The 14926-nt window shown below is 36.7% G+C and overlaps 3 protein-coding genes and 1 long non-coding RNA gene across 10 annotated transcripts; 1 reads left to right on the top strand and 3 right to left on the bottom strand.

The window, feature by feature from the left end:
- Positions 1-489: 489 nt before the first annotated feature.
- On the bottom strand, positions 490-3177 carry LOC126616121 (G-type lectin S-receptor-like serine/threonine-protein kinase RLK1). The gene has a single exon (XM_050284113.1). It carries the CDS (start codon positions 3133-3135, stop codon positions 697-699), a length of 2439 nt encoding a protein of 812 aa, XP_050140070.1. The 5' UTR covers positions 3136-3177; the 3' UTR covers positions 490-696.
- Positions 3178-3192: 15 nt separating this feature from the next.
- On the top strand, positions 3193-13530 carry LOC126616124 (uncharacterized). Its single transcript, XR_007621033.1, has 2 exons — positions 3193-3301; positions 13280-13530. It is a non-coding gene; the product is annotated as an uncharacterized LOC126616124 (long non-coding RNA).
- LOC126616123 (uncharacterized) lies at positions 4853-9825 on the bottom strand. 7 transcript variants are annotated; one of them, XR_007621030.1, is made up of 7 exons: positions 9776-9825; positions 9460-9575; positions 8848-8886; positions 8312-8390; positions 8054-8132; positions 6112-7960; positions 4853-5077 (listed from the first exon to the last, which is right to left on the bottom strand). XR_007621030.1 is itself a non-coding variant. In XM_050284115.1 (6 exons), the coding sequence occupies exons 2-6, from the start codon at positions 9484-9486 to the stop codon at positions 4921-4923; spliced, it is 369 nt and encodes a 122-aa protein (XP_050140072.1). In that variant the 5' UTR covers positions 9487-9575; positions 9776-9825; the 3' UTR covers positions 4853-4920. The 7 variants fall into 7 exon arrangements, 1 of the variants encoding a protein (XP_050140072.1); XR_007621027.1 differs by lacking the exon at positions 4853-5077 and adding an exon at positions 5671-5994; XR_007621032.1 differs by lacking the exons at positions 6112-7960; positions 8054-8132 and adding an exon at positions 5579-5638 and having other exon boundaries at positions 4853-5098.
- Positions 11412-13215, bottom strand: LOC126616122 (G-type lectin S-receptor-like serine/threonine-protein kinase LECRK3). Its single transcript, XM_050284114.1, has one exon. The coding sequence runs from the start codon at positions 13110-13112 to the stop codon at positions 11775-11777; it is 1338 nt and encodes a 445-aa protein (XP_050140071.1). The 5' UTR covers positions 13113-13215; the 3' UTR covers positions 11412-11774.
- Positions 13531-14926: the final 1396 nt, after the last annotated feature.

Genomic DNA, 14926 nt, shown 5'->3' with positions numbered 1-14926 from the left:
CCAACCCAAAGCCACGTATCAAGCCCCAATTCAAGTGAAAATCCCTTGGGAGGAAGGAAGATCTCGATTTTGGGGAGGAGGCTCAAACAAAGCCATGAAAAAATGGTTGCCTATAAAACGGTGGAGAGAACAGGTGCTTAGAGCACTGATGGAGGTGAGAAAAGGCACGGTGGAGGGAAAACGAAGAGGGGTGGCTAGGAGGGGGTGGAGTGGCAGAGAATTAGAGATAGGCTAGGTAGAGGAAGAACAAAGGCGGCCACCGACCTCAAGCCGGAACAATGGGCCGGTAGCCTTGGTTGTTGCAGATCTAGGGTTCGTTGTGTTGGGGAAGAAGGGAGAAGATTCGAGGTGTCTCACTTGTGACTTATTTTTTTGATGTCTAATTGATGGCCTCTATTCATTTGTTCTTTTAGGAGGATTCCAATGAAGCAAGTGTCGTCTGCTTGCGTAGAGTATAAGCAAATTGGTAGCAGCAAAACCAAATCAAAGTGTAGATATAAGAATCGCTTTATCATTCATAAAAGATCATAAACAAGAGTTACATGCATAAAGCATTCTTTCAACGGTTTTGATCTAAATCATCACACTACAAAACTACAAGTCGGTAAACTAAAGATAGTTTGACAAATAGGAAACGAGCTAGCTACTACTGTGACAATAAATTATACCTGGGCTGCGATACAACTAATGGCAGCTTCAGCCTGCTCTGGTATATGGAGATGGACATGGTGGAACATGCACTTCGACAACTGCTTCAAACATCTGCACAACCCTCCTCATAGTAGGCCTAAGAGAAGGATCTTCCTGAATGCACCAAATCCCAACCATCACAAACTTTTCCAGTGTCGCTCGATCACCCAAGGCCTCAACTTCATGATCTACAACAGCATCTAATACTCCTTCAACGTAGCAATCATAAACCCAATCCGTTAAAATTGCTCTCTCTTCCAAGTTACCTTCCACGTCAACATTTCTCCTACAACAAATAATCTCCAGCAGCACAACACCAAAGCTGTACACATCAACTTTGGTAGTGATTGGCAAGTTCCTGAACCACTCAGGTGCAACATAACCTTTTGTTCCTCGGATAGCAGTATGAGTCTGGCTCTGATTCATCATCAAAAGTTTTGCCAATCCAAAATCAGAAATCCGAGGAGTGTAATAATCATCGAGAAGTATGTTTTGTGGCTTTATGTCACAATGGATAATCTGCGTGCTGCACTCTTCATGCAAGTACAAAAGCCCTTTCGCAATGCCATAAGCGATTTCAATTCGCTGTTTCCAACTTGGTCTGATATCAGAAAAAAGAAAGCTTGCCAGTGTGCCATTGCTCAAGAACTCATAAACTAGCAATTTCTGTTGCCCCTCATCACAATATCCGAAAAGACGAACCAGATTCTTATGATGCGTCTTACCAATTACATTCAGTTCTGTTTTAAACTCCTTCTCGACATCTTGCATAACATAGCGTAGCTTCTTCACCGCCACTTCGACACCAGAACCAATTTGCATCGCCCCTTTGAAAACCACTCCAAAAGCACCCTTTCCTAATTCTTCCTTGAATCCATTTGTAGCTTCTTGTAGCTCTTCATAGCTAAAAGAGCGCAAATTCGAGTCCAAAACAATATCGGTACTAGATCTTACCGGTTTCTTCCGGAATATGAAGAAAAAACCGAGACAGAGAGCAGCAACATTAACAAATATGGAGGTACCTAATAGTGCTGATCCCACACGTATAACAGTGGTCTTGCTCTTCTCTTTATCATCTGGAATTGGCATTGGAGGAGGAATTGGCATTGGAGGAAACTGCAGAGTTACATTATCCTTTCGGACTTTGATGAAGGTCTGTGAACTAAGATTGAACTGCACTCTCCCGTTTGAGAGAGGTAACTTCTTTTTCCAGCAGGTTTCAGACCTGAAAACAGCAACAGCGCACAAACAATCTTGAAAGCAAGACTCTTTGCACTTCTCCGCGGTAAAAGGTTTTAGCCGCATATAATCTGAGGTTGGCCAATCAGTATTTGTCTGCATTTCGACATCATACAAATCTTTTCTGGGACTTTGTACCTCATCTGCTTCACAGCCTTGAATAAAATCGGGTTTACAGCCTCGGTATAAGTCCTTGGGATCAAGAAAAGAAAACCCTCTCGGGCATTCGCAGGTTGGCCTATGATCTTGATTCATCTTACAGACACTGTTGTATCCGCAAACACCAACGCCCGTGTCTTCCATAAGTGCTTGGCAAATATCATTCGGCTGAAACCACAGGGGACTCCAGCTTGCGATTCCAGTGAAATTTTTCGGGTAAGAGTATAGCATGAAAATCCCATCAAAATCAAGGGTTGCCCTTATGTAGCTGTCCCTCACCCAGGAGACTCCCGCCGATGTGAGAATGAATGTTCCACCATTTTCTCTCAGAACAAACATGTCCCCTGAGTTGTTGAACACCAATTGTTTACCTTCACTACCTTCCACAGTCCCCGCTGTTGTGTCCGTGGCAAAGTAAGGCTCGTTGGCAAAATCTGTTGGCAAGTTTATGGTGTTGAGCACGAGATTTCCATCATCTTGCAAGCGCAGCTGGAACCGCCCCTTCGTGTAGTTACTCTCCGATTGTCTAGACGAAAGCTTCCCATTTCTCTCAATTGTCTGTCCAGGCAAAATGGTGTCTGTAGGATTGTTGAAGGTCTCCCATAAGCTCCCCGAGTTTTTGTCTTGAAGAACAAAGTTTCCGGTGTCATTCATGACCCCGTTTGCAACAACCCCGAAAGTTGTTTCAGATTTCCATATCTCCATACCGTGAGGATCGTTAAGAACTAGTCCACTGCTGGCATTCATGTTCAAAGTGGATCCCTTAGGTGCAACTATGGGGTTGTTATCCTCATATGCATGCCAAACTACGGTTTGGTTTTGGATTTTGGCGTACCATATTGAAAGCAAGAAAAGATCATCGCCTCCAAGGGGCAAAAATCCAAATGCGAAATCACCGGATGGAGAAAGCCATGATGAGGAGTTACTTGTAGTTGCAGTTAAAGATTTTCCAACTGCTACTCTTCCATTATTTTGGGAAAACACAGAAATTGGTAGCAAAAACAATGAGGAGAACAAAAGCATCCGCACAGAAAAAGCCATTGCCATTGCAAAAGCACCAATTTTCAGCCTAGCTTAACTGATTAGCTATATTTCTTAATTAAGCATTGCTTCCTTGGAATTCAAGTCAAAGTTTATGTTACAAATTTTAGGCTTGACTAATCTCCATGCCTGTCGTTGACTAAGCGTTTCCAGATGTAAATGCGTACGTCACGTTTTGCTGAGTCAATTCCGATGTGACTACCTCGTGTGACGATCACACTAAAAAATCTCTCTTATTACTTCTGCAGTTTGTGGGTTTTGCAGGGAAAAAGACAAAGTTTATGGAATGGTGCATGGGCACCGTCTGAAAAGAAGGAATAGAATGATAAGATTTTAATCCCTAAATAAAATGAAGTTTAGAAAAATGTTTTATGTAACATTAAAAATTGATTTTAGTCCCTAAATTCTATTTAGTGCCAGTATTTGTATTCAATGTCTCTTTTTTTTTATTTATAATTTTATGAATTTAAATTTTATGAAAATATTATAAATTTTAATTCTCATTATGGTAAGCATCTTATATAAGAAAATATTTTCGTAGAGATTTTTCGGTACGCTTATGTTTTTGCATATTTTCTTATTTGTCACTAATTCATTACAATATATTTAGGTATGAACATTTCGGTACATTGGGTTAGTATAATATGGTTAGGTACAGATATTTCGGTACACTAGTTTAGTATAATATATTTAGGTACCGACATTTTGGTACACTAGTTTAGCATCATATAGTTAGGTACGGAATTTTCGGTACATTATGTTTTTACATATTTTCTTATGTGTCACTAATTCACTACAATATATTTAGGTACGGGCATTTCGGTACACTAATTTAGTAAAATATATTATGATACAGACGTTTAGGTACACTAATTAGAGAAAGTTAAATAAAATTAATGAATTAAAATGTGTATAATAATAAATTTAAAATGTAATGTAATAACATTAAATAAGTTATCTATTAAATATAAAAACAAAAATATAATATGAATTTGAATTAAGTACACATTAAGGGACTAAAATCAATATGCAATTTAACATCAAGTTTTTATCAAATTTTAATCTTCTTGAAGGATTAAAGATCAAAAACCCCATAAAAAAGGATGGTGCATTTGAAAAGGTGAAAGAAAAAATAATAAAAGGGCAGAGGTGCATCGGCACCACCACAGAAATAATAGTAAGATATAAGAAAATCAGAGTGAAGATATAAGAAAAATTGTCTCATGGAGATGTTGAACGTAAAGAAGTTGAGGTTTTCCCGTAAAACAATATGTGGAGTAGTCTAACCTCTTCATTTTTAACACGTTCCCTCACGTGTAGAGTATTTTTGTATTTTAAAACCTAACACGTGAATAGCACAACAGGATGACGTAGAGCGCATGTGGCCGTTTAACTTCACACATGGGACAATCTGCTTTGATACCATAAAGAAAGTTAAAGTTCCACTATAAAACCAATTGGCAATATGGGTAGTAGCCCAACCTCTTATAAAATCATGCAAGGTCCCTCATTTTCAACAGTTTTCTGTTTATAATCAATATATTTTTAGTTATTAACTAGAAATTTGTACTCGCGCGGTGCTGCTGGATTAAAAATTATGAGATATTTTATAGCTTCAATTTTCTTAAATAATGTTTGAGTGAAAATAGAGAATTACAATGGCAATGCAATTTATATGTCTTATCATGAAAGGAACAAATTTGGATACCAAGAGAAAAATATATTCTTACAAAGTGCAAAGAAGAAGATAATTGTTCATTCAAAAAGTTGAACTAACGATAACTGCATAACTTACAAATCCAGTATTGAGAGGATACCAGTCAAACAAAGCTTGCTACATGCTAAACAATGTTGAATGTAAAGCTTGGATACCAGACTTGTTCTTAGCTTGAGGTGTTTCCAAAGAAGGAAAAATTGACCTTTTGTTGTAATAAATTCCAAAGAGTGTCTTGGACAGTTGTGAATACAACTGCAAAAGGTAATAAAGACAGTTAGGCAATGATTCGGAAAAAAAAAACAAAAACAAAAACAAAAAAAAAAACAAAGAAAGAAGAAAGATGCATAAAAAGTTCAAAATTGAGTTTTGGGAGAGTGGAGAGAGAGGTGGTAATTCGACTTGTGAATTCTCAAATCAAACATTTAAATAAAGTTTAATCAAAATTTAGAACAAAATGTTAATTAGAAATGTGTTAAAATGGAAGTAAAAAAGATTGAAACTTGCCTAATGAGATGTGTACAATTTTACCATCTATTTGTGGAAAATATACTGTTGTGACATGCCATTTATTGATCTTGCCTTCTTGGAAGTGATATTAGTCGCTGATTGCTAGGTAGCTAAAATTTGTACAATATTTTAAATTATGAGACAAATTATTCTGTCAAAGTTGTGTGATAAAAAATAATTTATACTTCTATATTAACGCAAGTTATGATTTTAATTCGCATATACCTTGGTGGAGTTATTCTGTGTATGAGTTTCTTACATTCATCATCCATGTTACCTGAAAACCTGATTCCAAGTTTTGCAAAAAGTCACAAAGAAATGAAATATAAAATTGGACCAAATGGAAATTTGAAAAGACAGAAGGAAGAAAATATTATTTCAGTCATTTTCCAATCTTTGAATTAGAATGACACAGAACATACGACTAAAAATATGGCTAAATTTTTTAACTTTCTAATTAAAATCTTAAGTATTTTATAAATTTTTATCAGCCAATACTGGAAAATGAATGTAAGTAATGCTGAAGGAGGCAGACAATAAAAGTCGAAGTAACATGTAAAACCCAAAACGTTAAAAACATGACATACCTTTTTCAAAGACATAAAAAGCTGCAAAGGGAAAAAATGTGGTCCGTCGAAAATCTGAAAATGAGAAAAATTGAATTTGATAAAACTGTATGTTAAAATAACAATTAAATTTGCAATCAAAACAAAATTAATAGTTTTTGCAAAACAAATTCCATGAGTGATTTATTCAACCTGAGTTTATTTGACCATAATGAATGTCATCTTTGATTTATATCATCTGCAAGAAAACAATTTGCTTTCTACACATCAGTAACCACTCATCTCTAGAGGCAGTATCTTTCTCCAGCTCCGCGAAATCCATGCGAATCCATATGCCTTTTTTTTGGTTTACGCTTGGCTTGGATGAGAGGTTTTAGATCTGTTAAGGTGGAGGTGGATTCTGCTATTGTTGTGACTCTTGTTAATCAGCAGGAGGATAACTTTCTCCATCCTCTCCACACCCTGATCTGTGGCTGCCAAGCTTACCTGAAGATGGATTGGAAACTCTCCTCCTCTGCTTCTTCAAAGCTCAAAACTTTTACACTAAATGGATCAAATAAGCCTTGTTTTTAATACCCTTTTGGAGTTTAATCTTTAAGTCTGTTAATTTTTTTATTTATTTTTTGTCTGATTTGAATTTGTGGGTTTTGTCTCCCAATCTCAAAAGCTTATAGTTTTATATATGTCAGTAATAATCCACAATATCTCAATTTTTTTCCAAGCAAAAATAAATATCTGAACAAATCAGTGCTTCATTTGGTATTCTTCTTTCCAGTTCCATACGTTCTATAAATATCTCAAAATCTATTTACATCCCCTTGTTCTATAAAGTTGTTATAAAGAACAACTGATATGTAAAAATTATCTTATTTACATCTATGTAGATATAATACACATTAAAAATATCTCGTTTTCTAGGTCCCAACTTTTCACATTGTTGTTCAGTACTTCACTCTTCTTTGCAGCAAAGAAATGTTTTTCTTGTACTATGCATAGGATTTTTAGAAATGGATCAAAACTAACATGCGATATACAACTTCTGTGTTTCGCTTACTTATTGATTGGGTTACAATCTCAGCATTAGAAACTCATTCCATGATCTGAAAAACATGGAAGAATTATATAGCTAGAGTAGACAATCTAACCTACGATTTTTGAAATACAAAGTAGGATAAATTTGCTATATGGATATCCCTCAACAGAACCAACTTATAAATATTCTAAACTCTCATCCAAAATTCAAATTGTTTGCAATTCTATACAACAACAACAAAGGTTTTTCCCACTAAGTGGGGTCGGCTATATGAATCCTAGAACGTCATTGCACTTGATTCTATGTCATGCCCTTCGTTAAATCCAAGTACTCTAAGTCTTTTCTTAGAGTCTCTTCCAAAGTTTTTCTCGGTCTTTCTCTACCCCTTCAGCCCTGAACCTCTGTCCCGTAGTCGCATCTTCTAATCGGAGTGTCAGTAGGCCTTCCTTGCACATGTCCAAACCACCGTAACCGATTTTCTCTCATCTTTCCTTCAATTTCGGCTACTCCTACTTTACCTCGGATATCCACATTCCTAATCTTATCATTTCTCGTGTGCCCACACATCCAACGAAGCATCCTCATCTCCGCTACACCCATTTTATGTACGTGTTAATGCTTCACCGCCCAACATTCTGTGTTATACAGCACCGTCGGCCTTATTGCCGTCCTATAAAATTTTCCCTTGAGCTTCAGTGGCATACGACAGTCACACAACACGCCGGATGCACTCTTCCACTTCATCCATCCAGCTTGTATTCTATGGTTAAGGTCTCCATCTAATTCTCCGTTCTTTTGCAAGATAGATCCTAGTTAGCGAAAGTGGTCGCTCTTTGGTACTTTTTGATCTCCGATCCTCACCCCTAACTCATTTTGGCCTCCATTTGCACTCCATATATTTTGTCTTTGATCGGCTTAAGCGAAGACCTTTATATTCCAACACTTCTCTCCAAACGTTAAGTTTCGCATTTACCCCTTCCTGAGTTTCATCTATCAACACTATATCGTCTGCGAAAAGCATACACCAAGGAATATAATCTTGAATATGTCCCGTTAACTCATCCATTACCAATGCAAAAAGGTAAGGACTTAAGGATAAACCTGGATGTAACCCTACAGTTATGGGGAAGCTTTTGGTTTGCCCTTCATGAGTTCTTACGGCAGTCTTTGCTCCATCATTCTATACAAAAATATAAACTTGTATGACAATTACTACAATTCGAAGTAAAATTTAACCTATGCAATAGTCGAATTTAATAACTCAACAATATTAATATTCTCAAGAGAGAAAAAAAAAGCACAAAAAAATGAAACCCCATATAAAAAAATCCAAGACTTTGTATAGAACACAGGCTTTACCTTTCTTCAAGAACTGCAATTGAAATTGTAGCAGTTGCGTATGTTGGGTGGTGGGAGTCATTTCGCTGTGCAAGAGTTGCTGAAAATTTACCAAAATCTTAGTAAGATAAAGAGCAAAAATAGTAATCACAAAACTCAAATTTAAAGCATAGTTTTGTAGCTCCTAAATTTTTTCTAAAGAATGCAAACACTCTTGCCTATCTCAGATGCTACTCATGAATCCAAATCTCATTGAATCAAGCTTATTCTCTTAAACCAAACATGAAATTGTTTCATGATCTGCAACTAATATGATTTACAACTAAAATAAAATAAAATAAATTAATCAACTCGAAATCAAATATAAATCCAATTCAATTTAAACCTACCAAGCATAACAGAACAAATCATAGATGAACAATCAATCAAACAGAACTGAATGAGATTTAGCTGCTTCAAAAATTTCACATTAAACCCAATTATAAAGCACAAAATCCTACCCAAAAATGAAAACAGAGATAAAACAAAGCAAAAATCGAACAAAAGGGGATGGGTACCTCTGTTTTTGACTCGAGATCTCTGCGTGCTTTGAATTTCTGCATACAAAATATATTACTTCTGTAACACTTGATAAAATTTGGAAGGTCTTTAATAGCTCTACTCTTCGTATCAATTGATTTTTATGATCACATCCTGAGTTGGTATATAATAAGATTCATGTTTGCTTATGATTTTTTTTTTTTAATTCCCAAGCAAGAGGATTAGTAATGGTAAAGCTGAAGTTTGGGGATCCATGTGTGATTTGGCTTTTACTGTTCAAATGAAAGGAGAATGAATTTGTCAATGTAAGTTGGTAAATATTTGTTCGAGTAAAAACTATGTTTAGCCACAAAATACTATCATGTAGTCAGATGGAAACATTAAGGATTAATTTTCATTAATAGTATTCGATCTATTTGCAGACATTTTGTATGATAATCCTTTTTGAGTGGTTAGTCAGATCAATTAGGGATTAAATTTAACTAAAATGTTAACGCATTTTAACTAAAATGATAATACAATTCAATATCCTTCTCTTTGAATTGGAGATTAAGTAGAAAATATTAACCACGTATTCATAATTGTGCATGAAAAGTAGAAATTCGAAAAGCAAAAACTAAATCACTTACATGGCAGGTCTTCAGCAAGAATAGCATTGCTGCAACCAAAATTGATACCAATAAGCCGTATAAATCTTATTGATTATGAGTACCAATTCTCTGGATTGAGCACTGCGGGGTAAGATCTGCACTTGTGGGTAAAATCAAATTAGGTTGTATTTAATCACAGGTGCACCAGAAAATTATAAAACTAAAAAGTATAAAACCCCAAGATGAATTTAAGCAAAACTCAGATCAAGATTCTAAGTGGGTTTATCAAGAATAATATTAATCATAAATTAACACTGAAAATAAATAAAAATAAAAAATTTTGAAATTTTCATACCTTTAAGTTTCAACGTTTTTACTCTGAAATCCAAGCAAAAGCCAGAAATCCAAGCAGGTATTTACAGTTATTTATCCATAATCGTTTAATCTCTTATCTGCATAATCATTTACAAGTTGGGTAATTGCATAAACGGTTATATCCATACCCATAACCGTTTATAAACAGTTAACCATACCCATAACTGCGCACTCATTTAACCGTAACCACATATACCCGTTTACTAGTTTTTTACCCATTTACCTTTTTTTTACCCTGTTTACATGTTTTTATAACAACTTGAAAATTAAAAATGAAATTTGTCAATTTTTTTTTCTGATCATTAAACACGGTCATATTTGACAACGAATTGATGAGATTTTTCTTAGTAACCATGCGCCTGAACATCAAACATTAATTTATAATCGCAATTAAAATTTAAAAATTAATTAACAGCACCATCCATACACGTGATCATGGAACATTGATTTATAACCGCAATTAGCAAGACGAAGAAAACACTAATCAGACACCACTAAACTTGAGATCATCACTCTGAAATTAATAGACCAAGAGGCCCTGCATCCCTTCCAAGTTCCAACCAACATATGTTCAGCATGCAATGCATGATAAATAAACTTGAACTCAAAATTAGTAAGATCTTTCCGACCTAAATATTTATTAATGTAGGGTTTTAGTTCATTTCTTTCTTTCTTTCTAATTTTACATATATTAACATAAACGGTTAAATGGGTACCTATTTATAATCGCGGGTAATATCCATAAACGCCCATTTAAATTTCACGGGTAAACGGTTATATCCATAACCGTTTATTCATCTAAACGGTTACCTATAACTTTAACCATGAATTTTAAACGGGCGGATAACCGCGATTACCCAAACCCATGGATATTTTGCTCATCCCTACTCTTGTTATGATCTTGTTACAAATAATAAAGTTCGTTACGAAAACATAGCCCGGCGACTTTGCGTATGCTTTATGAATTGGAATTATTGCTGCCCTCTCTACTCCCTCGTGTTCTTTGTAGGGAGGGCGAAGAATTATGATCCTTTCTATTGACAAGTACAAAAGCCCCTTAGCAACGCCATAAGTGATTTCAATTCGCTGTCTCCAACTTGGTTTGATATCAGCAAAAATAAAGCTTGCCAATGTTCCATTGCTCATGAACTAAAAAACTAGTGATCTTTGTTGCCCCTTTTCACAATATCCGAAAAGACGAACCAGATTCTTGTGATGCGTCTGACTAATTACATTCAGTTCTGTTTTGAACTCCTCGACATCTTGCATAACATAGTTTAGCCTCTTCACCGCCACTTCGACACCAGAACCAATTTGCATCCCCCTTTGAAACCACTCCAAATACACCCTTTCCTAATTCTTCCGTAAATCCATTTGTAGCTTCTTGTAGTTCTTCATAGCTAAATGCGAGTCCAAAACCGAGACAGAGAGCAGCACTTAAGACAACATTAACAAAGGTAGAGGTACCTAATAGTAACGATTCCACGCGTATGACAGATGTCTGGCTCTTCTCTTTATCATCTGATATTGGCATTGGAGGAAATTGCAGAGTTATATTAGGTTGAAAATCAGAGTACGCATAAATGAACAGGCTAACTAACTGAAAGAACAACCAATTATAAATATAATTTTATTAACTGGAAAGAGATTGCACGGCTACAAGACTACATTTCGAGTGACTTGTTATTCCATGAGTTACAAATCCCCTTATTTATAGAGAAAATTAAAGCAAACCCTAATCCCTAAGACCTTCCATAAGAGTTTAATATATTAAACTCATGAGTGTAATATATTGGTATCACACTCAAATTTTCCGTCCCACCATGGAAGTGTGATTTCACTATGAGTTCGATATATTTGTATCGCACTCATTTTTTTATCCTACTTTGAAGGCCTAACGGGCAAGAAGTTATAAACTTAATGAGCAAAGAATCCTAATTCTTGGCCCACTAGAAAACCCAATAGAAATAACAATAATACTAAAATTGATTTTCCAACATATTATCCTTTCGGACTTTGATGAAGGTCTGCGAATTAAGACTGACATCCACTCTCCCGTTCGAAAGAGGTAACTTCTTTTTCCAGCAGGTTTCAGACCGGAAAACAGCAACAGCGCACAAACAATCATGAAAGCAAGACTCGTTGCACTTGTCCGCGGTAAAAGGCTTTAGCTGCACATAATCTGAGGTTGGCCAATCAGTATTTATCAGCACCTCGACATCATACAAATCTTGCCTGGGACTTGCTAGCTCATCTTCTTTACAGCCTTGTATAAAATCGGGTTTGCAGCCTCGGTATAAGTCCTTGGGATCAAGAAAAGTAAACCCTTTCGGGCATTCGCAGGTCGGCCTATTATCTGGTTTGAGCTTGCAGATACTGTTGTATCCGCAAACACCAACGCCCGCGCCTTCCAAAAGTGTTTGGCAAATATCAACCGGCTGATACCACAGAGGACTACTCCAGCTTGCATTTCCGGTGAAAGTTTTTGGGTGAGCATATAGCGCGAAAATCCCATCAAAATCAAGAGTTGCCCTTAGGTAGTTCTCCCTCGCTGAGACTCCCTTTGCCGTTGTGAGAATGAATCTTCCACCATTTTCTCTCAGAACAAACAAGTCCCCTGAGTTGTTGAACACCAATTGTTTACCTTCACTACCTTCCACAGTCCCCGCTGTTGTGTCCGTGGCAAAGTAAGGCTCGTTGGCAAAATCTGTTGGCAAGTTTATGGTGTTGAGCACGAGGTTTCCATCATCTTGCAAGCGCAGCTGGAACCGCCCCTTCGCGTAGTTACTCTCCGATTGTTTAGACGAAAGCTTCCCATTTCTCTCAATTGTCTGCCCCGGCAAAATGGTGTCTGTAGGATTGTTGAACGTCTCCCATAAGCTCCCCGAGTTTTTGTCTTGAAGAACAAAGTTTCCGGTGTCATTCATGACCCCGTTTGCAACAACCCCGAAAGTTGCGGATTTCCATATCTCCCCACCTTGAGGATTGTTAAGAACTAGCCCACTGCTGGCATCCAAGTTCAAAGTTGATCCCTCAGGTGCAACTATGGGGTTGTTATCCTCATATGCATGCCAAACAACGGTTTTGTCTGGGATTTTGGCGTACCATATTGAAAGCAAGAAAAGATCATTGCCTCCAAGGGGCAAAAATCCAAACGCGAAATCACCGGATGGAGAAAGCCATGATGTGGAGTTACTTGTAGTTGCAGTTAGAGAACTTCCAACTGCTACTCTTCCATTATTTTGGGAAAACACAGAAATTGGTAGCAAAAACAATGAGGCGAACAACAGCATCCGCACAGAAAAAGCCATTGCCATTGCAAAAGCACCAATTTTTCAGCCTAGCTTAATTGATTAGCTATATATTTCTTAACGAAGCATTGCTTCCTTGGAATTCTCCAAGTTTGTGTTCCAAATTTTCGGCTTGACTTATCTCAATGCCTGTCTTTGTCTAAAGCGTTTCTTGAAGTAAATGCGCATGCCAGATTTTGCTGAGTCAATTCCGATGTGGACGGCTTGGAAAATATTAGTATTTTACTTTATTTGTTTGGTTTTTTAGACTTAGCCCATTAGCATTAGGGTTTCAGTTTCTTATCTTTTAGAGTTATGGTTAATTTATTATAAATAGTATGCTTGTTATTCAGTTTAGAATAAGTCATTTACATTGTAGTCTCTTAAAGTTTTATAGCCATTTCGGTATTTTTGTTTGTTTAATAATATTCTTATTATTTTGTTAGTCTTGTCCGTTACGATATTCAACTTGGTATCAGAACAGATTAAATCTTTCGATAATTAATCTGTTTTGGGGTTGAAATCGGTTTGTCTGTTTGTTCAGTAGCTAGTTAGGATTTTGTTAAAAAAAAATTTAAAAAAAAAGTTTGGAGTTTGTTTACTCAGCACCCGCACTGCAGAGACCATTCGCCGTTCGTTGTCAATCGGAAGCCCAGAACCAGCACCGTACTTGCACCCAGTCATTGTCACCCCCACACCACACTTGTTATGCACCAACACCATCTCGCACCAGACCACCAGCCACCATTCTGCTGCCGTTCTGTCCAACGCCATCCTCGTACCCACTGTATGCGCACCTCCATCTAATCACTACACTCGCAGTTGTTTTGTTTGTTAGAAAACCACTGCCCAAAAAGAGTGGTTCTAGAAAGGAGAAAAGTAAAAACACAGAGAAGAAAAAGAAAAAAAAAACAAAGAAAAGAAAAAAAATATATTTTTGGCTGTTTGTTTTGGCCCACACGGGCAGAGAGGAAAAATGGGTTGTTGGCTGTTTGCCACCCATTTTTTTGTTTGATGGTCCACACAAGTTGTTTGTTTGTTGGTAAAATTGAGATATGAAAATCTCGTCCGTTTAGTGATGGGTTCTTTATATACTCTCAACACTAGCAGGAATCAGTTTGCCAGTTTGTCAGTTTGCCAGTATGCTAGTTTGGTAGTCAAGTCAATTCAAGTTTGTATGCCTGCCAGTCCGCCTAACAGAATCAGTCCGCATGCAAACTCATGTCGTATACCTATTTTGGTTTATTTAAATGTTTGGTTTTTTGGGTTTAACCCATTAGCATTAGGGTTTCAGTTTCTTACCTTTTAGGATTATAGTTATTTTATTATAAATAGCATGCTTGTTATTCAGTTTAGAATAAGTCATTCACAATGTAGTCTCTTGGAGTTTTGTAGCCGTTTCGGCATTTTCTTTTATTTAATAATATTCTTATTATTTTGTTAGTTTTATCTGTTGCGCACTCTGATATTCAATTGAATGTTGGTTGAAAATTATTGTTGATGGTTCACGTGTGATGGTTAGAGATTGGAGGGGGAAGTTCGTGGCTGCTGGGGCATGGAGCAAGTTCGGAATTCCGTCGGCTACACGTTCTGAGATGTTGGTTGTACGTGAAGGTCTTCGGTTTGCTGCAGTCCTTGGCTTACAGGAGTTGGTGGTGGGGAGAGATATTATAATCAATTGGCATCTCAATTTCAGCTTAAACAGTTTGTTCATGTGTGTCGTCGAGTATGTAATGGGATTGTGCCCATAGACTAACCAAGTATGATCTGCCGATTGGAAACGAGTTAATTTGGTGTGAGGGTCCTCCGGTTATTCAAGATCTCCTTATTCAAAAATCTTT

This window comes from Malus sylvestris, chromosome 3 (genome assembly GCF_916048215.2).
Source record: "Malus sylvestris chromosome 3, drMalSylv7.2, whole genome shotgun sequence".
In the NCBI taxonomy this organism is placed as follows: Eukaryota; Viridiplantae; Streptophyta; class Magnoliopsida; order Rosales; family Rosaceae; genus Malus; species Malus sylvestris.
This window is presented reverse-complemented; position numbering and strand designations above follow the sequence as displayed.